The sequence below is a fragment of the Falco biarmicus genome, chromosome 5 (genome assembly GCF_023638135.1).
Source record: "Falco biarmicus isolate bFalBia1 chromosome 5, bFalBia1.pri, whole genome shotgun sequence".
Taxonomy (NCBI): domain Eukaryota; kingdom Metazoa; phylum Chordata; class Aves; order Falconiformes; family Falconidae; genus Falco; species Falco biarmicus.
Genome location: NC_079292.1, coordinates 48128953 through 48156870, shown reverse-complemented (window position 1 = coordinate 48156870; position 27918 = coordinate 48128953). Strand labels below are relative to the sequence as shown.

General features: G+C 42.3%; 2 protein-coding genes and 1 long non-coding RNA gene across 14 annotated transcripts; 2 read left to right on the top strand and 1 right to left on the bottom strand.

Moving 5' to 3' along the window:
- Positions 1-853: 853 nt before the first annotated feature.
- On the bottom strand, positions 854-23438 carry LOC130149884 (uncharacterized). 10 transcript variants are annotated; one of them, XR_008822045.1, is made up of 7 exons: positions 23284-23438; positions 15766-15858; positions 15548-15644; positions 14867-14909; positions 14412-14496; positions 14199-14276; positions 854-1090 (listed from the first exon to the last, which is right to left on the bottom strand). It is a non-coding gene; the product is annotated as an uncharacterized LOC130149884 (long non-coding RNA). The 10 variants fall into 10 exon arrangements; XR_008822046.1 differs by lacking the exon at positions 14867-14909 and having other exon boundaries at positions 14412-14533; XR_008822048.1 differs by lacking the exon at positions 14867-14909.
- Positions 1015-9909, top strand: MRPL42 (mitochondrial ribosomal protein L42). Of its 3 annotated transcripts, XR_008822040.1 has the most exons (6): positions 1015-1113; positions 3439-3502; positions 4436-4520; positions 5791-5954; positions 7211-7318; positions 8215-9909. XR_008822040.1 is itself a non-coding variant. In XM_056340060.1 (5 exons), the coding sequence occupies exons 1-5, from the start codon at positions 1032-1034 to the stop codon at positions 7254-7256; spliced, it is 441 nt and encodes a 146-aa protein (XP_056196035.1). In that variant the 5' UTR covers positions 1015-1031; the 3' UTR covers positions 7257-7328. The 3 variants fall into 3 exon arrangements, 2 of the variants coding, with proteins under 2 accessions (XP_056196035.1, XP_056196036.1); XM_056340060.1 differs by lacking the exon at positions 8215-9909 and having other exon boundaries at positions 7211-7328; XM_056340061.1 differs by lacking the exon at positions 8215-9909 and having other exon boundaries at positions 7195-7328.
- Positions 23439-23623: 185 nt separating the features above from the next.
- SOCS2 (suppressor of cytokine signaling 2) lies at positions 23624-27119 on the top strand. The gene is made up of 3 exons (XM_056340058.1): positions 23624-23796; positions 25312-25592; positions 26546-27119. Exons 2-3 carry the CDS (start codon positions 25448-25450, stop codon positions 26992-26994), a joined length of 594 nt encoding a protein of 197 aa, XP_056196033.1. The 5' UTR covers positions 23624-23796; positions 25312-25447; the 3' UTR covers positions 26995-27119.
- Positions 27120-27918: the final 799 nt, after the last annotated feature.

Here is a 27918-nt window from a genome sequence, read left to right as displayed (position 1 = left end):
AGCCTGCAGATCCATGTGCGGTCTGCGGGATGGGAATGCCCCGATTTAAACTGTAGTGGTCCTTGAGGCGAGGCCGAGAACGGGCCGGTGCTTGAACCCTGTCCTTTGACAAGGTGGTCCGGATCCGCCATATTCCACACACCTTTTTTATTAATGAGCTCTCAGAGGCATGTTATGAGCAGCTCTGTAGATGGTGTGTTAGTGTTTGCTAACTTCAGCAGCACTTGTCACAGGTAAAGAAAATGATGACTAATGGTTTTTCAAAATTTGAAAAAACACATTTCTGGTGATGTTCTTAAGTGCTAAATATGAAGTAGTTTTAAAGAGGTATTGTTGCTTTTTTCTTTTTTTTTATGAGTATGTCTTTAAACTGCCTCCAATTAAGTTTTTTTTAAAGATTCTCTTTGAAGCAATTTTTTTTTCTGTAGGCAGTGAAAACTTAAGATGTTTATATGTGTTGTTCTGCCTCTGTGCAATTTGGGGTAATATTTAAGGTGTTCTAAATGGTGTTTCATAGCTTTTAGGTGTATTGCTTTTGAGATGGATGAAACCAACTGCTCTGTTTAACTACAGCAGGTGTTATTTCTAAGTACTTTTATTTTTATACTGGGTAATGATACTGACATTGTGAACAAAAAAAGCATATTTCAGGTATAACTCTGTGACTTGCACAGAAGGAAGGATGCAAAACTTAAGTAGGTGAGTACCAGTAGAAAAACTGAGAAGATCCAAGCTTGGAAACTTGAAAAAAGTTAAAAGATGTACCTTTAAGTAAATAAAGTCTTGTACTGCATTTGGCTATTAAGGAGGCAGGTACCAGGCTCTTAATAAGGACTTCTAAACAACCGACAAATAATGATTAATATACTGCACACATTTTATTTATCCTTAAGATATTCAAGAAATTAAATTATTGGTCTTTTGTACCCTTTTGTTATGAAACTGGTTTCTTTCAGAGGTTGTTCTGGAGAAAAAAAGGATGTGGTGTCTGAATTCTGTCTTGTCCAGGACTGATTTCTTCTGCTGTCAGCATGGCAATGTCAGTTAGAGCTGTGTGGTCCAGCTTGTTCTGGATGCGTTCAGTAGCAACCTGTAAGCAGACCCCACTGCAGAGTAAGTAGTGATGCAACCAGAAGCCCTATACTAAAACTTGTTCTTTGAGAGTTTATTACTGTACTTTTTAAGGTAATGGAAGCATGTAAGTGAATTTTTATTTGAACGGAATCAAGTCTGCTATTCCATATTCTCTGCTAATAATAAGAGAATATTTTGGTTTGTTTTTGTTTTCTTTTAAAGCATCCATGGTCCACATATGGTGCTTCTTTAACTTATTAACTAGCTTGTAAATACCACCCTCTTGTCACTGTTTGAATTTGAAGATTTAAATTTATTTTTCAGACTTAGTGGTGAGAAAAGACTACAGTAAAATTTCATTATTTAACATATAGAACAAGTGAAAACAGGCAATATTATTTCTTAAGATTTTTGTCCATGTTTTAGATGTCAATAGAAAGATGTAGGGGAGATAGTAAAGGTAGTAAAGAGTTTGGAAAATATAATGGACATGTTACATTTTAGAGGTTAGTGAGCAAAAGGGGAAAGAAATATTAGGAAGAAATATGAACTATTTGCAGGAATATTTTACCAGAACTCAATTTTTTAATAAATAAGAATGGCTTAATTGGAAGAACTGAAGCGCTAACAAAAATTATAAATTTAAGAATTTTATATTTTAAATAGATATAGCTAATACATTTAAATATATAAATTTAAGAATTTTGCATCTAAAATATTTATTAGAGGAAGATAGCCACAGAAAAGTTTCTACTTGGTTCTGTCAGCTTTCCCAATTTTGACACACTGAATGCTCTCCCCCTCTGTTATGAACAGCCAAGAAAAATCCTGTTTGTATTAAAACTATGGTCAACATAAAACAACATGTTAGAAAAAAGTTGAAACCTTTTTATGACTTGAAAACAGAACACTCGGAACATGCTAAGACTTAGTTCTTGTGGTCATAATTTGGTCTTTAAAGCATAGTGGTAGAAGAAGCTTCACTGGACTCGGAAACTTACATATGGATTTGTGTCAGGTTCTAGCAGTAAAGGAAGGGGTTTGCCACAGGCAGCTCCTAGGCCCACCTTAGGCGTGCACACCTATATGGTTGTGGAAGGCAAGATGCCCACGGTATGGTTCCTATGTAAGGGACTGTTACTGTTTAACACCTTACATTAGGTTTACAGTTGGACTTGATGATCTTAAATGTCTTTTCCAACCTAAATGATTCTATGATTCTATAAAAAAAATCGGAATAGATCATGGGAAAGCTCAGTTGGAAGGCACTCTGGGTGGTGTGTGGTCCAACCTCCTGTTCAAAGCAGGCTCAGCTCTGCAGTCATACCAGCTTGCTCAGGGCTTTGTCCAGCTGGGTCTTTTAAGTCTCCAAGGACAGAGGCAGCGCAGACCTGTCAGGGCCCCGGTCCTGTTGGTTGACTGTCCTCATGAGGAAAACATTTCTCTACATATCCAGTCAACCTCTCGTTCCAGCTTACGGGTTTTGTTTCATGTCCTCCTGCCATGCAGCACTGTGAACAGACTGGTTCCCTCACCTCAGTAACCTCATACATAGTCACTGGGGGCTGCTGTTGGGTATCCCCAAAACTTTCTCTGCTCCAGGCGGAGCCAGCTCCAGTCCCTCAGCCTTTCCCCACAGGGCAGGTGCTGCAGCCCCTGACCGTCTTGGCAGGCCTTTGCTGAACTCATTCGAGTTTGTCGAGGCCCCAAAAAGGCTGTAGTATCTAGATGTGGTCTAACAGGTGCTGAGTAGAGGGAGCTAATCCCTTCCTTCATTCTGCTTAGTACAGTCCTGGATGCTGTTGGCCTTCGTTACTACTTGTAATTCTTGTGATTGCTTTCCTTGGAGCAACAGGAACCTGGGGAAAGGGGTGAAGTTGTCTGGTATGATAGCAGTCAAGACATTATAGTTCTGTATTTTGTATACCATATATAGCAGTGGCCAGTGAAGTACAAATTTGATTTTTATAGTAAATATTGCTATGAATGAAGTTATGATCTTCCTGGTAAGTCAGAACGTAATGTTCTTTGCATATATAAAGAACGTACTGTAGTGGTGGAATCTATAGGTATTTTGTTCGTACTGTGATTTTTCTTAGGAAAACAATGAAATTGAAAAGGTAAATGCAGGCTGTAGCCTCTTAGATACTTTATTTTTTTATTGCTCTAGAAATCTGTGTAGTAAAGTGAACTTCTATTTAGACAGTATTTGGGTTTTGTTAATCTAGAACTGAGGATTCCCCAGTTGAGACTTGGAAGAGAATGAAAATATAAACATTCTTAAATTTGGCACAGCTCTGCTTGTTTTTACATTAGAGTTCTAGTTACTTGCTTTTTTTTACTTGCTTTTTTTTTGTTTTGCAGATGGAGCTATGTATCGTGCTTGCCATAAATCTACATATTCAGTTCTCCCTGAAGACTACAATTGGTACTTCAATGTGTGCCCTTTCCATGTGACGTTTATTCCAGGGCTGCTTTCTGTGTTGTGAAGTTGTCATATAGTGATATCAAATACATCTTCTACCAGTTGTGAATATAAGCAATTTTTAACTAAAGTACTGTTTCCGATCATAATGATTGTGAAGTTAATATTTTAAAAAAAAATTGAGTAGCGAAAAATCATGCAGGACTCATACTAAACATTGTGATGATCCCAGTACCCCTTCAGTTTTGTTTGTGGAAGAGCAAAATTAGCTAAGGAAGTAATCTTTATTGATGTTTGTTGTTAAGACAAAGTCCAGGTATTTTTGTGCTACCACATGGGAAACTTTCGTAGAAACCAGAAAAGATGATACAAATATAGTGAGAAACACAGCGCCCATGCCATTCAAGGCTTTAGGAAGCTAATGTGTTACAGGAAGGGGAAGGAAGGCGAGAAAGTCATGTTCCCTCAAGGAACCTCTAAGTAGGACTTTTTCTTCAACATGCTTATTATCTTTTACCAAATACAAAAGTTGGAACCCCAAACAGAGCTTTGTTTCCTATTCTTTCTTCTGTAGGTGCCATACTTCTTACAAAGGCATGTTCTCCTAGAGATCATTATCTCCATCTGTTGCTACAGTTTTATATGCAATTATTCAAAGTGTTAAAGATTTTTTTTCCCAACCCATATTTCCAGCTATCTTTAATACTTTATTTTAGCCCTTGTTTTGCTCTCCATCCAAAAAAGAAACATGAAGATGGCTGGGAAAAAAAAAAAAAGAGCAAGTTCAGATCAAGTATTTGTGACCCTTATTTATAGAAGATTCTTAAGAATTTGTAATTGCAGGGTCAAATATAGTTTTCTATGGGACTTCGGCTGTTCAGGTTTTCTGAAAATTGTAGGGGGTATATCTAAGAGTGTAAGTTTTTATTTTTATAGCAAAGTGGAACTTGCGGTGACATCAGATTTGAAGACAATTGTCTGCTACCACCCTTCGCTTGAGATTCCATACGAGCATACAAAAGTATGTCCAAATTTACACATTTATATTTCTTTCTCTTGTAAAGGCATAAGTAGTTCATAATTTTGAGTCTTTAGGGCATCTTTTTTAAAATTTTAAATGCTGAGGTACTTTTTAGTACATGATCAGTGTATCTGTGGAGTGAATGATGAATGTAGTTGCTGCCATGAGGAGGACCTTATTCTCAGTTGAACTGAGGGAAAATTGGAGAGTAAGAAATGCTCAGATATCACAGCATATCGTAACTGAAATAGAATTAAATGAGGCACTTGGATATTACAGAGAAAACTAGTGTCTGTTTGAGCACTCCTCAGGATGTTTGGGATGCATGTTATAGTTCAAACATCCTACTGCGTACAGATGCTGCATACTGGGCAAGAGGATATAAAGTGCTGCTGCTGTTTTCAGCTCGAGCTTTAAATTTCGTTCAGTGCTCTGGGTTCATAAATGCCACAAAAAACTTTAAATATTTTATTTTTATCTATTAGTACTTCCAATGTGTTCTTTACACTGATGAAAGTAAGTCTAGATAAACTTTTCTAGTGTACACTTTTCGTTTTGATTTCCAGTTCTCATGTACTAGTGTGCTAGTAAAATACTGCAAATGGTAACTGTGTTGCTGATGTACCCAATGTGAAAATTCTCCATTGAAAACTTAAAAAGTTTTAGCACTGTTTGCCTGCAAGTTACGTACCAGTATTTTTAAATTTCAGTTGCATGTCTGTTGGGAAAAACAGGTGTAAAAGACTAAAACAAGGAAAAACGTTTGTAATGGTGCTAGTAGTTAGGTTTCAGGTTAAGAACAAACATCCTGGTCTTAGCAGATGCACAAACGATTAGGAAGTGACATTCTTCTCTAAGGTGCACATAATCTAAAAGCCTTTTTAGTGATGATTGTCACTATGAATAAATTTCTACATAGGAATAATGTAGGTACTTTTGTATTAGTAGAACTGAGGCTTATGATTCAGCTGGTGAATTGTAAGGATGAGATCAGCAATAATGATGACAGCAGTGCTGATTTTAGGGTTAGGATAATCAGCTGTAGCACCTGGGGTAATTAGAGGTTTCTAGACATCTGCTGCACAGTGGTGTGGTTTTGTTTTGGGCAGGCGGGGGCGGTGGTAAACAGCCTTTACGATTACAAGCATTCTTCTGTATTCCATTGGTTTCAGCTGTTAAAGGTAAATTGTAATGCTATCTATGTAGCTTGGCTTTTTGTTTTTCTCAAAAAAAGGAGAAAAAGGAAATATATGCACTACTGTTTTTATAGCCCGTACCACGGCCAGATCCAGTGAATAATAAAGAAGAAACCCTTGATCAAGTTTTGAAATCCAGATTGAATGAAAAAGATCTAAAGAACAATAGCGGTCCTACAATTGAAGAGCTCAGCAAAATGTTTTACACAACAAAACATCGCTGGTATCCTGTGGGACAGTAAGTATTTTCTTTTCAATGTTTGTTCCTTTTAGTTAGAGGTCAAGGGAAATACAGGAATAATTTAATGACCAGCTTCAACCTAGGATAAGTCATGTGAGAGAAGATACTGTCAGCACATGGGCTACTACATAAAATCTTAAATGCAGTGTTATGTAAATGGAAGACTATTTCATAAGGTTTTTTAACACTGCCCCTTTGCTAGCCTTTGCCACTTTTTTTTTTTTGGATAAAATCTATCACAGAGTAGAATTTTTTTCATACAATCTAGTTAGCTACTGGTTCAGGTCGTTTATTAAAGTTGCCTAAGAGAATCTATTATGTAAAATACCCTCAATGGACATACCCAAATACAGCTTGGAAACATGCATTGTTTATTCTTTATCAACTTCTCAGGAAAAAAGACTTACTGGGGTGATTCTCAGATGAAAAAACAGTAGAGGTTTTTCATGTGAAGTGGTGAAAAGTGCACTTTAGCGTGCCTTGTATTCAGAAAGCTAGGAGGAGGAGAGGGGCAAATATGCATCACTGAGCTTAAAGAGGAGCTATATACATTCAGATATACTAATGGAAACATGGCATTCTGGTTTGTGTTGCTCCTTTCTAGTCTATGGTAGCTGCTTATTTTATAGCTATGGAGACTTGATACAGGCAGAATTTTTTTAGTCCACAGAAAATTTTTTAATTACTGTGTTTTGAGTGTAGATAAAAGGAATGAAATGATAGGACTTTCTATGGCCAAAGGGTAGCTGCAACTTAAATGAGCATCCAAGAGGATCTTCCTTGTTTTAGGGTGGGTAATTAAGAGGGAAGTAGGGATAGCTTGTTGTTGTGAATAATTTGGTTTTTAGTTTGTCTGCAAAATATTATGCTATTTAACATACAGTTTGGCACAACTCCTTTAGATATCAAGTGTCTTTGTTCTGTAGCAATCACTTTAGCCAAAGGAAAAGCTGACCATGTAATAAAATTAACTTCACACAAAGGATTAAGAATAAACAGCAGCCTTTGTACCTATTCAGGCTGTAGAACTGATTGTATTATTGCGTGCTTGTAGCAGATGTAGCAATAGAAATGAGTAGCATTATGTAACTCCATGAACAGAGAGGACAATCTAATGAGTGGTCATGGGTTGTGCTCATGTATCTTGTGTTTCTCTTACTTGTGTAAGCTCAGGTTACTTGCTGGGTGCAAAAATATCAGAAAATCAAAGACTGTCCAAAGCTTGCATTCTCTGCAGCCTTTTTTTCTTCTAGATACCACAGAAGACGCAAGAATCCTAATCCTCCTAAAGATCGATAATTAAGATAACTTCTTGTTCGTCAGCGCTTTGCTGTTGATCTTTATTGGAAATAAAAATTACAGTAAGTGAGATGTTTGGCAATTCTGTGTGAGTGCTATAACAAAAACATTTTTAATTAAATTTGACTGTTATTTTCTACTTCATCATCTAGCTGACAGAAAAACATCAAAACTGCACTAGTAAGGATTCAGTGAAGGCTGTTGTACAGTCAGCAAATGTGCTAGTCATAGAATTGGGTGTAACAGGTGACAGAATGCTCTGATTAAACTCAGTCAGAGGCTTATTGAAGTGGATGCATGAAGTCATGTCAAAATGGGAAGTCTAGAACTAGACATGTGGGGTTTAGTGTTATTTTGGGGGATTTTTAAAATTTTTTTTGGTACCTGGTAACCAAAATGCAGGTGTGTTTCAATACTGAGATATTAATGAGATAGTATTAATGAAAAATATTATGTGAGGTATTTACAAAACCGATGGAATAGTTTTGCTTCTTCTATTAACTTGCAAGATAGCCGATTCCATGTTTAACCCTACATCAGCCAAGTGATTCTATTTAAGCCTATTGTCCTATATTGAAAACTGGCCAACTTGTAGACTTAGTAACTTGTCCTTCTAAGTCACCCAGTATTCCTAAATATCTGAGCTAACTTCTGTGTGCGTTTGGGGCAGGTGGGTATTTTCATTTTTTAATCCCACCCTAACTACTGTTCAGTGAGGATGCTATGTTCATATAAATCAGAATAACTGTAGCTCGGGCAGGAGTGTTTTGCCTCAGCAAGGTTATCAGTGAAGACTCACAGCTCTTTATAGCTCACCTAGGTGGAAGGATTGGCCCTTGAATATATAAAATACTTCAAAGACATTTGGCTTGATTCTACTTCATAGATTCAGAATTTATAGTGCTTAAATGTTTCTGCTATTAGAATATTTTATGTCATCTAGCATATTTTTTCTCAGGAAAAGGAGATCCTTTACTCCAGTCTACAATTTTAGGCATCAGACTTCTGATAGAAAGAGCTGGCTTAGAACATTGTGCCTCTGCAGAGATCCCAGTGACTTCATAATGTCTCCTAAGGAGATCCTTATACATAATAAAAAAATAATTATCCCATATATGTAATTCATTTTGATTGTATTTCCTTTCTAAAGCAACTTTGGTAAGCTAGGAAGGTTCTCGTTTCTTCTGTTAGTTTAATTTTGCCAGCATGTGATACCTACAGATTTTGCTCGGAGTACCTCATAAAGTCTCTAATCCCGTCACTGTTAGTATAAAACATGCTTATTTTTCTGAGGTTATTACCAAATAACCTTTTTTCCTTTAATTTCCTTTAATTTAATTTAATTTCCTTAACACGATGTTGGATGTGTGTAAAAGTCTGCCTCTAAATACTTCTGGAAAATTTTATGTGAAGCTAGTTGAAGTATTTATCTTGGTATTATTTTTAAAAATACATTTTTAAATCCAAATGCCAGTTAGCTGATAATGGCTTATCATGGCAGAGCATGGAATCATTTTGCGTACTCTTTCAGTTAAGATATCTGAGTCCATGTTTAAGCCTACACCAGCCAAATTATTTTGGCTCCACATTATACTATATGTTGCTTGTGTGATAACAAACGCGGTATCATGAAGGAATGTCTATTGTGTCTATGAAAAGGACCACTGCTTATTCTGCAAGTTCAATTGCATGAAAATGGTTATTTTTTTCTGCCTAGAATATAACCTTAAAAAAAAGTCTTCAGTGATTTGCAGTACAACAGATTTTAGTATTTTCATCTATTTATGGTGCCTGGTACTGATACGGGTCCTTAAGTGAGAAGCTTACATCTCATGTTTAGAGTTTTGTTACATTCCACTGCATAAAATCAAGCCCTCTTTATTTCTGTAAAACTGAGACCTAATTTGTCACTGTTCAACTTTACACCAGTGTAAAAAGAGATATCCTTGGACTAATTTAAACTTTCAGTTATTTTTCCCCCTTCTCCCTGATGCTTTTGCTTATTGCTGCCTAATACTATTAAGGCATTTTGCTTTACAGAAACCTTGTTACTACATTTGTCTTTTCTTGCCTGTCAAACCCTGTTTGTGATCAAACATCCACAATCACTGTAGAAATGGTGGATTTCTCAATGTTTCCCAAGCATTTCTGGATGCTTTTCAGGCATTTTGAGGCCTAAAAAATCTATGATGTGCTGGACTGCTGGACTTTAAACGTCTTCTGACCAGCTACTGGAAACTGAGTCTAAAACACGTTCCCTACATATACCCTCTGCCATTTTGTTGCTACGTTAATTCGTAAAATTGGTATTTTAAAATCTTTCCCTGCATTACACTGCCGCTCAGTCTTTCTATGCTCTCATCTACTAAATCTTTCTTCTGGGTCATCTGAAGCATGACTTAATTAAAATCCTACTCCCTCAGTAATTCCAAGCTGTTCCCCTGATTTTCTAGTCTTGAACATCTACATAAAGCTGTCTTTATCCGTTTCTCTTCACTTAAACTTGGAATTAGAAATCCATCCATTTGATTCTTGTCCCACTTCATGCAAAAGAATGATCCCTTTGAAAGTTAATCTGGGATTTCTTATTTTCTGTTGCTCTTGGTCTTTGTAATTGAAAACTTAAGTTGCATAAAATTTACAATGTTGTTAAGTCTGCTCTGGGGTCTTTGTATCCAGTTTTAGGCGCCTACCCATTTGCTTTGTATCTAGTAGTTACTAAGTGTTTCAGACCTTATTAGGCTTGCTGCTGTAGGTAGTATACAGTTGGGTATATATATATTTTTTTTTTATTGTGTCACTAAGTCCTCTCGGGCTTTGCTATTAGAAAACTGTCTCAATTAAGTAGCAAAAACTGTCTTCAATTCAGACCACTTAAATAGCAGTTCAATCTATCTCGATGTCCTAGTGAAAAGTTCTTTCGCTTCCTCTAGTTAGACCCGAATTAAAAAAGAAAGCATGCAAAAACCAAAACAGGTTTTTGCCTTTTCTATGTGCAAATTATGTTCTGCAGATTCTTGGTACTACCACCAGGAGGCAGTCTTGCACAGTAACGCAACTGGAATTGCTTGAAACCATAGAGGATGTAGCTATAGCATCACACTTAACACTACTCGAGACATGCATTAGTGGTTCTTTACTCAAATTTGTAAGTACTGAAAAAAGGAGCTCCCTAGCAGGCTTGAAAGTGGTTGGATTCAAAGGGTCAGTGCTTCTTTTGTGGAACTTGCCTATTTGCTTTGCTTTCACTTTTGTAATGTGTAGCAGAGATGTATATTCACACCGAAACAAACCTCACCCTCCCGGTTTTGAAAACATGAGCCAATAGTGGAGCAGTAATGGGACGCAACAGCCACATCCAAGTTGCATGGCTTTACACTTCAGTTCCTCATGGCTGTAATGCAGGGAGCAGTTATCCACCCACCCCTTCCTGCCCCTCCAGTTGTTCAGTCCTACAAGAAAGGTCTCTTCTTGTCTGTTTACTGTTGTAATAGATCTGAATTTCAGCTGCCGCGTCTCAATTCTGCTGTACCAGAATAACCCACTGCAGCAGCGATGCTAAAAGTCCCAGTGATGATTGCTATTTAAAGCCAACTCTGCATTTCTCAGTTACTCCAATCTGTATGAATTTTAGCAGCTGCTCTGTGGTAATTTCTCACATGCTCATTCCATCCTCAAACCCAGTACCAAGTGATAGAATGAAGATATGAAATAGGTGTAGGCTGCATTCCTATTCTGTAATAAAGGATGTGTACTTAGTTGTAATGCAATAATATAAAAAAATTGACTTAAAATAAGCCCACTGGTCACAGGAATAAATGTCAGACAAATTGTGTACCTACGATATGTAAAAGTTGGATTCATCTCCAGGACTGAGATGGGTACTAATTAGACATCTAAGCTTGAGTTAATCTTTGTAGGCTCTTCTTATAGTCAATTGACACAAAAAAGTACTGACGCAAGGCAGCTGATTTTATTTTAAAATTTTATTGTCTAGAATACATGACACGAATTTTTCACTGGAGGTGCTTTTTGCTTCTCGTCTATAAAGGGAGGATGAAGCTTAGCTGAGATTCAGGTGCTTGCATTAGAGAAAATAAAAGCAGGTTTGTTTTTTAATTCAAGAGAGCATATATGTAAAAGAAAAATACTCCACTTAATTTTAATACAAAAACGTTTTTGCTGTTTCTGCTAGGCTTCAGTAGCATGCAGTCCACATACAGGAACTCTGTTTTCTATATAGAGTAATTCACACACATTTAATTTGTAATTTTGAGTAAACTGTGTATAGGATTTTAATTTCACCTCCTTAAATGTAATCAGCCCTCCAATGTTAAAAGATAATACTTGAGCTGTTATTTTTTTTGTTCCATTTGGTGCGTAGTCACAGGAGAAATAAGGTAATTGCTTATTTTATCTATCTTTATAGCACCTCTTCTAATGAGCTTATGATTGCAACCATACCTCTAGGTCCTTCTAGAAAAATGAACACAATAAATCATAATTTACTGGGTAATTTGCACAGAATTATCTGAATATTTAAATACAATTTATGCAGAGTATTAGTTCCCCTGTATGTAACTACAGCTGTTAGGACACTGCTCATCAGAAGATGGGAGTTATGTGGAAGCTGCATAAACCAAACGGCATGTTTGGTCAGCAATTTTCATTGCATGGCTTCTGGAGAAGTAAAAGTTTATGGCCTGGAGTACCACTTTATTAAGTGTCATGATGTAGGTGAGAAACGATAATCCATGTATCACAAAGCTCTTCATCACCTAGAGGCACCAAGGAGGTTGGAACGGCCAACAGAACTGAGCAAGTTTGTCAACTACTCTTTCTGAAAAATCAAGTAATAAGTACAAAACCCAGTTGTGCTTATATTCAGCTTTACTGCTTGTCAAGTCTTGGCTCAGAGGCAGTTTACCATTTTTAAATAAGGCCAGTTCTGACTGCTACCAAAGCTTATAATTCCTTGGCAAAAGAATCTCCCTACTAGCAAAATATAAGATATCACAGGAAAAGTTGTATTCTGGAAGAGATGGGTTTTAGCATTTCTTCTGTCAAAACTAATATAGATTTAACTAAGTAGCACATCATTTTAATGAACACTGAAAAGTTACTGTTAAATTAGGCAACTGCATTAAGCCATTATCACACCGAATAAAAATTAACCTAAGTAAACAATTAAAGACCCTCCTGTACAAACATGTATTTCCTACTCACTAATGCTAACAAAACTGAGCTATATAGTTGCATGCAAAGATTAGTGTTTCTTAAAATACTGCTAGTCTTTCTCATTATTCAGATTTATGTTTTATTTGTTTAAACAAATAATAAGCTAAGTAGCATTTTTCTAAAGTCAACATCTGTAGGAATTGCACAGGATCAGAGCTGTGCTGTGGCAGTGATCTTCACCTTCTGCTTTAGTTGAGACACTGAGGATTTCAACTGAATAATAAACTAATGCCAGGGAAAATTTTTCTTTGACCCCTAATTAAGTTAACAATTGGTTGGGATACAGTAGTATAAGCCTACAGGTACCTTCTCATATTTTTTTGTTATTTTGTAGGTTTTAATCCTGACTGGTTTAAGTATGGATTCACTTGTTATTTCTCAAGAATACTTTGTATCTTTGTAAAACTCCCACTCCCCCAGGCCATTTTTCATACTGTTAAAATCCTGGCATTCAGTGATGGGAAAATGGAGGGTGGCAGCAAGTTCCATAAATTTTAGAACTGGATTAAGAAAAAGGATTTCCTATTCAGAGTAGAGGCACAGTGCAAACAAAATTCATGGTAAGTTCATCATAAGCAGAGAAAAGAAAAAATGACAGAAATTCCCTTTCTAGAGCATATATTTGTATGTTCAAATGACTAAAATAAACATGCTGTATGTTAGCTGCATGTGTTACAATTCATTGACTTTATGTGGCCGTATTTGTTGAAGAAAGAGATTTGAAATGAGCCCAAAGAGGCCACTGGTAAGGCTGAAAGGTGGCACAATGGTCTCTGAAGAGAAGAGCAGTGGTGGTCCTGATGGAGAGCAGCTGTGGTTAGTACCTACACAGTGCTTAGCCAGTCCTTATCCAGTCTGAGGGCAAAGCGGTGAATCGCTGGAACTGGGTGAGTGTTTTGCTTCCATATGACCAAGATTTTAACTCATGACTTTGTGGAAATGATACATGAGAAGCCTTAGATTATTTTTTTGAGTGAAGTGTTTATCCTGCAGTCAAAATACCTGTGTCTACACTTTACTTCGGCCAGAGGTGGCCCCCAGCGGCAGACTGATGCTCTGGGTCCCTCTGAGCAGTCCTTACTGCTGCAGGCTGGGGAACAAGCTCAAGCTCCAGCTGCTGATACCCACAAGCCATTGTTAGTTCCCCCTGTTCCACCTAGCCCTCTTTAAAGCAATGGCTGCACACACCTGCAGTGAGAGTTCACACAAGCACTGCTCTGAAGATCACACCTTGTCTGACTTGACCTTGTGTGCTCTTTTAAACTCAAGCTGATGGTACACCCTCAAACATTACTGCATCCCAAAATGTATAATGTGTACCCTCAGTTTCATGCTAGGAAAGCACCGTTCTCACAGGCTGCAGTATAGTTTCACATAATTTCATATACTTCAAACTGTACAATACACCAAAAAATCAGAATTACATGTTGGGTCTGTAGGGGCACCAGAAAGAATCCAGGGAGTACTGTGGGATGTGGATATAGGAGTCGGAGTCTGCTCTAGAGGGAAGTAGCCCCAGCTAGTGTGGATATGAGCCAAGCCTCTTGGCATCAGGGACTTTATTAGAAAGGCAAGACTGCCCTCTGAAATCAGGTAGTTGGGAACCACATCATTTTTACAGATAACCTGAGCTCAGACTGTTTGGACTACTAAATCTGACTGAGTCTGGTATGGGCTTATTGAGATGAGAAAACAGCAACTCACATGCATAATTACTGTTCCCTAAACAACTCGGTCATCGAGATTGTCCAATCCAGTTCAGAGATGTCCCCGTTGAGACTCCTGTAAAAATAAAACTGTTTTTCTTCTGGATAAACAAAATTAAATATGCAGAAGAAAGTACATTTCTGTAACTTCAAAGAAAATCAGAATTTAGCAACTTCTTCAACAGTCCACATCAGAGTAAATGAACCATACCAAAGATCACTAAATGTCAATATTCTGTAATTCTCAGCCTTCAGAGGATCAAAGAAATCTGAAGAAATGGTTCAAGTTGAGGCATCTGGCAAAATAATGAGGTGAAAGGCTTTCAGATTTTTCTGGAGAAAAAACCAGTAATTGGACATAATTCTTAAAATCTTCATTTAGGCATTACTAAATGAAAATGCTGTGTTTCCATTTCAGGGCTAGTGAAATGTCAACAAAAGAAAATAGTGGTATAAACCCCAAAGAACTGTTTTTCAGTTACTCTCAGGACATAAGGGATTTATTTATTTAAAAATCTGTGACACGGGCAAATGAGCTGTTCACTTTAAGTAGCTTGCCAGGTGGTTTGGGTTTTTTTCCTTTTCAGCTGTACTCATGATAAATTAATTTTGCTAAAAATATGCTACCAATTCAGCACAGATTTTTTTAACAGTTCATCTCCTTACCTGGCATATTCTTGCCCCCTTAGAACAGCCCAAGGAACCGATCCTGAAAATGCCCAAGGAGATTAAAAGATACGCATCAATTGATTGTTGAAGTATAACTATCAGAAGCATAATTGATCAGTCGTTTGGGGATTTTTATTGTTGCTGCATCTTTTCCATCAGCCAGTCCAAAGGGATTTCATAACATTGCACTAGTACCTCTGACTATGTAGGAATTTTGACTAGATTATGAAAGCTCCTAGAAATAATCTATTTTGAAGAGTTAAGTGTATAAATGCAAACTGAATGGAAACAGCTGTTATTTACATTCTCTGAATGCAGGATTACATTCCCTGATAGTTGAGGCGGGGGGGGGAGGGAAAGACATTGAAAGAACATGAAGAAATTGGAAAAATACAGATCTAGTAGAAATATATGCAATGTTGGGTGGTGTAAATCAGTATAGCCTCACAGGTTTGCCACCACAACAATATACAGCCTGCCTGCCAGAGGACTTGAAGAGCTTCACATGTTTCTTGGAGAAAGGAGGGGTTGCAGGAATGCATGTGCTGAAAACTAAAGCATATGAACAAATTCGTGTTTCAGTCTTTTATGCAATGACTAACAGAGAGCCAGGCATTTTCAGAAATAGTCTCACAGAACAAAGTCCCCATTCACAACAAGATTTTGCTGTGGACTTACGTTAGTTTGAGATTATGTTCTGGAAAAATAACAAAAAGGTCCTGAAAAATGTAGGTAGCGTATTCTAGACCAGTGTGCCTGGAGATGAAGGACTGTGCTGGAGGGAAAAGAAAGCACAGTGTGAAAGCTCACCCCTTCAGTGAACCCAGGCTTTACCTTTTTATTAGCCTGGCAGAGGCCCTGCTGCATGTCCCCTGTACGTGTCCCCCTTCGCTTACCCGGAGCAGATCCCCACTGTTACGTGTTCCACTGGGAAGCTCACACTCCCTCCTGCCATGCCAGCTTCTATCAGTAACATCACTGGCAACCACCTAGAGTAAAATAAACAGTAATAGACTGTCCTCAGAAAAGGTTAGGCATGTTTAAAAATGTACGTGAGACGTGGCTGCTAATTTCATTTGGACCAAACCCACTCAGTCAAATCAGCATCAGCAGTAGGAACCTGGGCTGGGGAATTAAAGGTGTGATTGTTTTGCTGGGCTTTCCTTATAAATGGGAAAAGGAACTGATGAAACCAACACAGCTAAAGCTCAAGCATTGCAGAAACATTTGATTCTTGGAGCCTGTAGTGATTCCCCCAGGATTAGCTCTGCTTGACTTGGGATTGCTTTGTACCTGCCAGCACACAAAAACTATCATCATGCAGGCAAACGTGGGACAGAAATTTCATTCTGGGTCCATTTTAGATACAGACTCCTGCCTGCTGTTCTGCCTTACGCAAATGAGACATCTGATGGCTAAATGCATCCTCTAGTTCCTTCCCAGAACAGACTGAGCTACAGCAGCAGGTTTTGCAGCTCCCTTCCATCCAGCATGGTGTGGCCTGAAATGCTGGGGAAAAATTCTGCTGTGCCTCAGGCATCTTTCTGGATCAAATGTATTCCCGGAGGGATAATTTATCAGAGAAGTGAGCTCTGAAGAGAATGCTAAAAATAGGGTTAAAATTTTGAAATATGGGGTAATGGCACTGAAAGTCAGGAAAGATGTCTAGCCCAAACTCACACTTTATAAAAGGCTTTGCATATTTTATAATAATTGTGGATATTATTTCCCCTCCTCCATTCATTTACAAGGACAGAGAGATAATAACAAACCAGCAAATCAGAATTTGGTTACACAGAGCCATCTGTTAATTCTGGTGTATGGCAGTAGAGGGCATCTAAGGACTTCAAGTCACATATGGTAAGGGATTAAAATCAGATGGCTGAAGGAGTTACTACTCTCATCCTCAACCATTCACCCCACCCCGTGACAGAATTTGCCACCTCACGACCAAACAGCTCATGAAGCTGCTCCTGAACGACAGCAGTTCCAAGCCACGCTGAAACTGGGGTTGTTCTTAACACACCAGACGGAAAGCTCCAGTTGTTTAGGAGGAGATGCGTGCGTTAATTCCTCATCCCTGCTGCTGGCAGCACTCTGTCACAGCCAGGGGGAAGGATGCCTCAGGTACAGTATAAGGGGAGACACAACTTCCTCGAGCACTCTATCCAATTTTACCTACTAGTGTCTGAGCTTTAATTTCCACAAACCTGGCAAATACACTTACAGCAGGGTCAAACAATCCTGGGAATGGACAGGCAGTGCCAAGAAAAGGCGAGCTGTGGACCACTGCTCTTTCCTTAACCAGGAAGAGTAGCCCTGTGGCTGTTTCCTCGGTTGAGCCCCAAAAATGCTAGTCTGTCTGTCAGGTCTGTGTTTCAGTTTATGAACTCCCAACATGCCAGTCAGTTACAGGACAATGCCTTGAGCCTTCCTCACAAAAAACAAGCGTTAATCATCACAAATAGAGAGAGGGGAGGTAGCTGGCAGCTAGCACTGTTTTCTTGTCATCTCTTCAGGTTTGTATGACATCCCACCTCCAGCCTCTATAGTGAAGTGGGGAAAGCAGCCGTGCCTACCTTGAGCCAAAAGAGGCCAACATGTCGTCGGGGAGGGAGGTTAAGGCCATTACCTGACACTTAACACTTAACGCACTAATTTGAAAAATTTATTTGATCCAAGCAGCATATAAACATACCATGGGCAGCAGATTTTCAATTCACTGCAAGCAGTTTAAAATTATATAAACACATTAGTACATGTCGATTATCCTGTTATTGAAACTCCTAAATACAGCAACACGTCAGGCCTTCTGCTGAAGTCTATTATAGCCTTAGTCTGAAATTTAGAAGTGGCTCATGCCAGGAAAAGGTTCTACAACTCATTTAATGATTCACTGTACTCCTGAAATGATATTCATCTGTCTGCTTTCCATGGCAGCACTTCCAATCATAAACACTTAATTGTAGGAATTCATCCCCAAGGCCAAATAGCTCTGGGTGAATTAAACCATCTTTAATGTAGGAACTAGAACAGTGATTTAAAATCGATCTTTCTGATGGGAGACCATATATTCAGAAACATAACCCAGTTTCTTCTTTGTTTTACTTTGCACTCAAAATTCCCTCCTTTGGAGACAGCCACTGCATCACCTGTTTTAATTCTCCTTACTAGTTTCAGAACTGACTCATTGCCAACAAAGGAACTTTAATTACTTATGGATTGGCAGAGCACAGGAGAGCTGCCTGCATGCTGTCTGTCAGGAAAACTTTTTTCACAGACATTACTTGCTCTCTTTGGGAAGTAGGACTCGCAACTGGCAAGAAAACATCTCAAGCCTCCTCAAGCATAAAAGGCTTGTTTTTTCTGGCAGCATCTAGGACGAGAATGCAAGATTTCACAGTGCTTTCAGCTGTGCTATCTTTAGGATTTTTCTAAAACAAAAACAAGAGTGTAATTTCCCAAAAATCCAGAACTTCAAAGAGCATGGTTCTGAACATGTATATGTAGAGATGTATGTGTATATATACACCTATACACACTTTCTCAGCCAAAAAAACAAGATAAACAAGTATTACAGTCATGGCATCTCATACTACAATCTGAAAACTGAAATCCATAGCAAATATTCTCCTAGTAGTTCAAAATGACTGCTATCAAAATGGTTCTTTTTTTTCTATCATGTTCATAAAAAGCAAATGTGATAGGGAAGAAAATGCTGTCAAAGCATGTATATTTACAAATTGTCCTCAGGTAACTTTCAGCAGTATTTAGCTAGTTCTAGTCAGAGTGAAATTGGATAATTCACAAAATAATAAAGTGACAGACCAAATTTCTGCTGTTTATAAAGGAGCCTAACATAGCATAAGGTGAAAACTGCTGGATAAATTATCTTTTTATATATATATATATATACTTAGTACCCTGTGTCACCACATTCCACTTTTCCTTAACAAGTCCAGCCAAATTATTTTTATGTTTTGTTTTTACTGTAAGTTGTAAATGGTAAATTAGAGACACTATAAAAGCACTACATTTAATATTTTTAATTAAAGATCCTAAGTATGTCTAGATAACCTCTTATTCAATGCAGTTGAGGCCTTTAGATGCTACCGTAAGTTTCAATAGTATAAAGCACATATGAGATGAAAGAAGGATTTTAATACCACCTTTTTATGGTCAGAGTTACATGCTTGCTGGTGATTATCTGTCTACCTATCCACTGAATTAAAGGAAACGATCCTTCTTTTTCTCAGCTGTCGTGGAAAGAAAAAATCTGGGTGCTATTTCAAAGTACTGCTCTCTTTAGTACCATCTCTTGATGGTTTGCTTTTAAATTACAAGTGCTGGTTTTCTTTCAGAACACCACTGATTTACAGAAATTATTCACTGTATTTTTTATTATTCTCCTTTACTAAGTGTCTATTTTCAAGAAAGATAAAGCATTCACATCTGAATAGTAAAAATGGCAGGAAATAAGGTGGCAGCTGGTTAAGAGTAAAATTGTTTGGTATACACCATAATTTATTTCATCAAAACATTCTGTTCCTTGGGGCAGCTGGAAAGAGCAAAGTGATCCCATTTATGAAAATACTTGTTTTCTCTCTGCTATATTTATGATGTTTTAGGAACTCTGTGAAATAAGCAAACCTTCCTCCTGACTGCTGAGTGCGAAATTCTCTCAGGTCTCACACTGGGGACCTTGTTCGTGGTGTGGAGCTACAATTGTTCTCATTTGCTTGAGATAAAAGCTCAATATTCATATTTCTCTGCTTGAGAACCAGACATGCTGCCTGACCACTACAATCACAGGACAGGGAGGAACCATGGCAGTTATACACTGTTGTTTAGATCAGCTCAGGTAAACATTTGTCAAAATATGGTCAATAAATAAGACGTGTGTGATAAGCAATAGCTGGCCTTTTAACTAACACAGATTTTATCTGACCAAAATGGTATGTCATGGATAATGGATATTCTGTGCTGCATCTTCAGGAAGGAAGGAAGCAGAGAGCAAGGAGAGGCCCCTTGTATTCTTCCAGGTTCTAAATCTAGCTAAATAAATCAGTAAACCTTTTCAGCAAATCAGACCAAATCTAGCAAAATCAGCTGGGCCAAAAATGCATCATTCCCTACTCCGCTCACATTATATTATATAAATAAACCAGCATGCTAACTCTCTAGTAAATTTGGCATACTTTTCAGGAATAAAGTGAAAATAATTTCTAGCAACAGGCACTTCCCATGAGTGTAAAAACATTGTTGCCTCCATCCTTGGTCATGAAAAGGATTTTTGCCTGAAGGAAAAATAAAAATTAAATGCACTTGTCTCTCTCCTTCTCTTTTTGAGCATATACATTTGAAATCAAGACAGAAATGTAATATATTCTGCTTCTGATTTTCAAGAACTCTTAAATGTTCATGTTTTCACTACTAATATAAAGCTCTATTAAAAATATCTATTACATGGATGATATACTGCCCAAACTAAACCATTCATGCCCAGCAGAAAGTATCTGGAAAAGAAATCAGAGATTCCTTAAGTCTGTGCCTTTCATCTCCATTCAGATAATACACCTCTAAAACTGGCTCACAAACATTCCTAACTGTATACACCCAGGCAGTATCTGTCCTAGAATCGCTACCCCAAAACATAAAGACTAAAAATAAATAAAGCACTTGGTTTGAACTGCACTTAGAGATGTTTAATCCCCATTTGTATAAACTAGGTTTCTGTTCATATTAATGGCTCTGTTTAGAAGAATTATTGTTTGTTACATGACAAATTAAAAGACCTCATTTTGTTTACATGATGGAAAGCTAAGTTTTCAATGTCTGCTGCTGCTTTTCTCTTTCTCCATTTCACATCTCCTACTCCATTATAGTTTTTTATACAGTAAAACACTTCAGGCAGACCATGCATGTATTAAACATCCCAATGCCAAAGAAGCTAAAAAGTAGCTTAGTTTCATGCACCACATGTGGCCCATAATCCCAAAAGTAATTTAATTTAATCACCTTTTCTTACCCTTAAAAATTGTATTTTTTTCTCCCCTGTTACTGTGTGAAAGGCTCACGCAGACAGGAGAGAAAACCAGCTAACTAACATTGCTGAAAGAAACTAAAATACTAACTTACTCCACCGAGCCCATAGTACTTAGGGAAGTCTCATACCACAGAATAAAGGTAACTGTGAACCAAAGTACTCTTATGAGGTGCCAAAAGTGTCATTTACAAATCGATTTGCAGTTTTTAAGTTTTAAATTCATTACTCTTGTAAATTTATCAGATCTTTAGTACTATTCTTAAAAGACATTAAATTCTCATGAAAAAAAAATACAACAGAACTCTGTTTAGGAAAGATCCTGCTGATACACTACCTATGTAATTTTTATGCTACCTTTTTCATTACAATATCTGAAGTTTTAAGTAACAAATATGTATTACATTCTTCTGTTCTTGTTTCTCATTCACCACATAAATCATGGTCTTCCTCTCTCTGCCTTTATAGCAGCCAGCTGTGGTTTTAGAAACAAATTATTATGACTTCAAGTGACGAATAAACAGCAGAAGCAAAGGAAGTCTTGCGATACTATCCACATAAAAATGCCATTAATAAATAACGGGAAAAGAACTACAGCAAAGCTGTAAAAAAGCAGCTTTGCATGTAGACAACATGCATTCCATTTCTCCAAGACGATTTAGTGAACTTTAAAGGAATATCCCCAATTTCAACTCTATTATAGCAAAATAAGATTTTTGAGCAAAAGCTCTGTGACTGCATATACATATATGGAATTATTTAGTTAAAAAATATGTCTGTATTCTTTGTTGTTGTTGTTCTTCTGAATATAATGAAACTAGGGCAATTCTGAAAAAGTAAGATTTTACGCAAGATCTCACATCATTAGTAGCGGAACAGTAAACTAAATTTCGAAGTACACGGACATGTTCTTTCCCCTCCTCACATCTATCCAACTAAAAGTCAGTGAGGATTCCACAAATCACTGGAGGCTAGATCTGAGGCTATCCGAACTGCACTGACGAAAACATGAACAAGAATGACCTTCAAGACCTAAATTGTTTTAAACTATTTCTGAGAAAGCTTAAGAAAGACCATGTTTTCTCTTCAGACCTCATTTTAAATCTGCAGTGCTGTCAGTGACTAAACCCACCTTTTTTTCATAAACTGAATAAATTAAATTAAAAAGCACCCAGGCATTACAAACAGATGAAACCATACTGACCAATTCACTTAATTTTTTTTTCTCAAATGAATCTGCTAATTACTAAATACAGCACTTATTTTTTAAGAGAGCTATTAATTCTAATACTCTTCACTCATCCCCTTACGTTTAAAAATTGTAATATCTATTACAAAAGCCTTCAGGAACTGTCTTCCACGGTCCCTTTTTTTCTTTATAAAGAAATCCTAAATTTCAGAAGTTTCTGGGGAGTGCTACCCAAGGCAAGAGTGTCCCTGCGGGAGCGTTCTCCGTGCTGGGGAGCTGGCACACCGGTGCTGCCCCGCTCCCTCAGCCAGACTGTCCAGCCTAATACAGGCTAATTTTTCTCTTTGATAATAAACACACACACACACACACACACACACACCCGATTTTTAAAGCTATTATTTTGTATTATTATTTTATATTATTTTTTCCTGAGGACTTGAAAAAGACATCTCTTAATCCTTCACCCGTCAAAGCCGAAAAATACTCTCTCCCAAGCACCGCCGTGCAATTTGCAGGGAGCCCTGACCTGCAGCCAGGGACAGGGGTGAGACCAATACGTCTACTTTTGCTTTGTTTCCCCTCCTTTTTTTCCTTTTTTTTTTTTTGTCTTTCTAAAGTCGGCTCGAGGCCGCCGGGGCAGCGGCGAAAGGTGGCTGGATACCGAGCAGCACCCGCGGTGCAATCAATCATCTTCACGCCAAAAAACAGCTTTGGGTTTATTACATAAAAAAGAAATAATAATAAAAAAAAAATCGCAGGGGGGGCGGGGGCGGGGGGGGGGGGGGGGGGAGAAGCGGCGCGCGCATCGGCTGTAATGGCTGTTTGTAGCAACGAGGTATTTAGCGCCGGAGGGTGAAGGGGGGTGGAGAGCAGGGTGCGGTGTCCCAGGAGCTTCGGCCGCCGCAAGTCCCTGGCATGGAGCTCCTGGCACGGGCCCCTGACGCGCTCCCGGCCCCGAGGGCGGGCCCCGCCGCCGCGCTCAGGTGCCCGCGGCTGCTGGCGCCGGGCAGGCCGGGCACCCCTCGCCCGCACGCCGCCGCCCCGCAGGGGGAGGGTGCCGCGCTCCGCGCCCGCCCAGTTACCTCGAGAGGTGCCGCGCACGCGGGCGGCTGCTGGAGCCCGCCGGCGGGCTTCAACGGCCGCTCGCGCGCCCGTGCCTCAGCAGCCCCGGCCACTGACCTGCTCGCCGCGCGTCTCCCGCGGCTCCGCGGGTGGAAGGGGGGGGGCGCAGGGAGGGGTCAGGCCACCGCTGCCCCGGCGTGACAGGGGCGGTGGCTCGGTGCGGCGGCTCCGGCTGGCCGCGATCGCGGCGGAGGCGCCGGAGCGGGTCCTGTCACATGATGCGGTTCCTGGAAAGTTCCTGGAAAGCAGCCTTTGTATGTAGCCACCCCGGGAGGGGGGAGCGGCGGGGGCAGGATGCCCTCGCCTCGCAATCAAAGGCGAACAGACCGCCCGCGCCGGGGAGAGGGGGGGAGCTAAGGGTGTTGTTTCCCCAGGAGCACCGTCCTCCTCCGGCAGCGGCAGCCTGTCTGTCTGCCCGAGCGCAGCCCCGCCGCCTCTCTCCGGCGGCGGGTGCTGTACCGCGCCGGCCCCTCAGCGCCGCCGGCAGCGAAAACCTGACCGCCCCACCTCCAGGCGGCGGCGGCGGCGGCGGCGGCCCCAGCGGCCCCAGCCCCGTCCCGCGGAGCCCGGGTGAGTTCTGCCATCGTCCCCCTCCCTGCGCCCGGCGTCCTGCCGCTTCTCGAGAGTAGGGAGCGCAGGGAGCGTGCCGCTCGGCTCCCGGGACGGAGCCGCCGACAGGCGGGCTGAAGGCTCCCCCGAAGCCGGAGGCAGGCTGCTGCCGTGCCCCTCTTCTCTGCCGGGGGACGCCCCGCTGCAGCTAGCTGCCACCGCCTGGCAAACTCTCCGTCTCCGCCAAACTCCCGCGGGCGGCGGCGCTCCGCGGCCAGGCGCTCCCGGCGCTTCCCCTTCACAAGGGGTCGCGCCCGGGCAGCCCCGGCAAGGCTGCGCTCACCTGCGCTCGGGGCTTTGCGGCCGGCGGCCCCGCAGCCGCTCCGGCGACAGGCGCACCTGTGCCCGGTCCCCGAGCCGGCGGCCGGAGGTCCTGTGCGGGGGAGAAGGGGATGGGGATGGGCTTTGCCGGGAGGTTGCCGCGTGTGTGCCTGCGCACGTAGCGATAGAAACCCGGCAGAGCAACCTATCAGCTGCCTCTAGAGTTTAATTCGGAAAAGTTTCTGAGCTCCGGCGTGGAACTTGTGACGGGAGGAGCCACCTCGGCGTAACCCCTCACCTGGCGGCTGCCGCGCACCTGGAGGCAGAGACTGCCCGGTTCGGGAGCGCCGGCGGGGGTCCCGCTCCTTCCCGTGAGCCCCCTCCCCGCCCCCGGCCAAGCCTGCTGGGCTCCCCCTCGCTGGCGCTGCCCGGCTTCACGTCGTTCCCGGAGCGAGAGGCTCTTGTTGCCCCTCCCGTTCGCTTCAGCCGAGCAGAAAGATAATTTTTTTTTCATAGTACCGGCATTCAGTGGAACGTGCAAAGCACGCTACCTGCCCCGCGCCAAATACATCGCGTCCTGCACCGCGCTGCCCCTTCCCGTACCCAGGCGGCCAGCGAGTCCCGGGAGCCAGCGCTGCCCGCGCACCCGCCCCGCAGGCACGCCGCAGCCCGGGAGAGGCTCGCTCGCAGCCCCCCAGCCCGGCAGCGCGGCCCACGCCGGGCTCCCTTTCCTAGAGATATGACTTGGCGCATGACCTCAGTGAAAGGCGTACCGTACCGTTCCTGTGCACCGCAGCGTGCAACCCGGGCAGCGCCGGTGCTCCTTGGCTAGCCCTCCCCACTCGTACCTTTACGTGCTCGGCTCTCCCCCACGACCTCCTTCCTCCTCAGCCGACCCCCTGGCGCTGCGGACCGGGCTCGCCTACCCCGGCCGAGAGAGCGGCGCATCAGCGGGTTCGCCCTTGCAGTAAAGCGAGACCACCTTGGCGGGCCGGCGCCTCCCGCCTCGTCCCCGGCGGAGGGGAGCCGGGGGCAGGCTGGGCGGCGGGCGGAGGAGATGTCCCTCCCCCGCTCCGCCGGGAGGTGATCTCTCGCCTCGGGTCCCTCCTCTGGATGCTGGGAAGTTCCGAACCGGGAGCGCCAGAAACGCACGGGCTGCGTCGGGAGCGCCTCTCGCGGGGCTGGCCGCTAACCACGCTCTCTCTCCGCTCGCAGGCGGCGCCCGGGCCGGGGGCCGGGGCCATGCACTCGGTGCGGCGCTGAGCACTGCGGCGGCGAAGCGGAGCCTTCTCCTCGCCGGCGGTCCCCGACCTGCGTGCGAGCGGGGCCGCGCCGGCCGCCGCCGCCCCCCATGACCCTGCGCTCCGCCGGGTCCCTGGAGAGTGCGGAGGGCTCCCGGGCGGGCTGGCGGCACCCCGGTGCGGCGGCGCCTGCTGCCGAGGAGTCCCGTGGGGCGGCGCAGCTGGCCGCGGCTATGGAGGAACTGCGGCGGGCAGGTAAGGCCGGCCGGCCGGGAAGAGAGGAGCGCCCGGGGCGGCGGCGCTCGCCGGGGTGCCCGGCTCGCCGCCGCCCTTCGCGCCGCGGTCCCGGGGGAGGCGGAGCGGCGCGGCAGGGAGCCCCGCCGGGCCGAGAGGGAAAGCGGGCGGAGGGCAACGCTTGTCGCGGCCCCGCGGTGGCGAGGGGCGGCGGCGGCTCCGACCTTCCGAGGGCTGCGGCGGCCGAAGCGAAAGCGCCGCCAGCAGCAGCGCCGCGCCCCGGCGGCAGCCCGGGATCGCGGGCCGGGCGCTGCCGCCGGCCGGGGCGGCCGCGGCTTTGGGAGCGGGCGGCGGCGCCGCCGCATCCCCTCGGCCCCGCATACCTGCGCTCCCCTCGCCGACGTGGGGGCGGCTCGCCCGGCCCCGCAAGGCGCGGGGCTTGGCCACGGGCGTAGAGAAGGGCATTTGTCTGCATCGCCTCCCCGTTACGAACGCAGCCGCACGGCCGAAGTTTTTTTTTTTACCCCTCTCTGCTTCCGATTGCTAGGCAAAGCTCATTTCAACAACAGCCTACCTAGAGTTACCGAAAGCGGGCTTTTTGCGGGCTGCCAGCGTGCGCCCGCAGCGCTCGCCCCGGGTGTGCGTAGCGCGGAGCCACGGGACGCGTCCCTGCCGCCGTCGGGGCGGCCCGTGAGGTCGGCGGCTCCGGCGTTAGCCTCGCAGGACGCTGCAGGAAGGTTTGTGCGTGTGGATGTATAGGTACGAAAGTAAGCAGTGACCTGGAAGGCTCTGTCAAAACGAGACACATTGTAAAGCAAATTAATTTAAATAGCAAATTAAAATTTACAATGCCTGCAGGACTTCAGCTTTCAAACAACAAAGGAAATGGGTTATTACAAGTGTAGCAGCCAAAGACCAGCTTTTTAAACTAACAAACAGGAATAAACAAACCCCTTCTTTCTCTCTTTTAACAGGATGGTACTGGGGCAACATGACTGTTGCTGAAGCCAAAGAGAGATTACAGGATGCCCCCGAAGGGACCTTCTTGGTTAGGGATAGCTCACATTCAGAGTATCTACTGACTATTTCGGTAAAAACATCAGCGGGACCGACCAATTTGCGTATAGAATATCAAGATGGCAAATTTAGACTGGACTCTATCACTTGTGTCAGATCTAGACTTAAACAGTTCAACAGCGTTGTGCATTTGATTGAGTACTATGTTCTTATGTGTAAGGACAGAACCGAAACACCTTCTAATGGAACAGTTCATCTTTACTTGAACAAACCCCTCTATACATCTGCTCCATCTCTGCAACATCGCTGCAGAATAACTATAAACAAATGTACAAATCAGATCTGGGAGCTGCCATTACCAACGAGACTAAAAGAGTACTTGAAAGAGTACCAATACCAGGTATAAATATCTTTTCTAAATGCCTCTAATGTAGAGTAACTTTTAAATGCAGTTCTTAAAATCAGCCAAAGACTGAGCAATCAGTTGTACAACTCAGCATGGAATTCACTGTCAAAACAGTGGCAGTTCTGGGGGAAAGGTTTTTATTTCAGATGCCACAAAGGGAGACTTTATGTAGAATAATCCCAGCTTGCATCCTCGGGGGTTCAACAAGGTAGCGTGCTATTCTTGCTAGGAGAGAGAAGCCAGGAATCTGTCCAGATTGTGTTGCTTTGTCAATGGCATGAAATACTGCACTATCAAATGCTAACTGAAAAAGTGGGACCGGGAGAGACTGCAGAAGTGGTCAGAGACCTATGAGAGTGCATAAGTATCTCAGTTGTCTGATTCCAAAATTAATTTGGTGCTGGTGTTCATATAATACTGAAAGCTTAACTGGATCACACTGTGATAACCTTGCCAAAGTTATGCAACTAATCAAATCCAGTCAAAAAAGTGATCATGTATTCAGTTTTTATTGAACTATAATTCTTGTGCTTTTCTGCAAGTAAAGGAGTACTGTAAGTCATCAGTTTAAAACACTGTTTTTCAAAATTCTCTAAAAGCTGACCTTCAGGAGAAATGCACATCTTTCGCAGGAGCCCAGTATGTTGCTGATTATACCAGATTGGTATCCCAGAATCTTTAACATGTTAACATCTTCCCAGTGGTGATATATCCATGTTATTACTATTAAGCCTTTTTTGGTTGAGGCTTTAGGATGCTGCAGACTTGCAGTTGCTCAGTTCCAATGTCAGAACATGGATATCAGCAGTTACAGCTGTCTTCTACAGTGTAGAATGTTCTTTTCAGCTTGTTTCCCAAAATATGGGGAAATATGATGGGGGGGTTTATGGGGTTGGAGGGGATTGGGTGGGGGTTTTTCCTTTT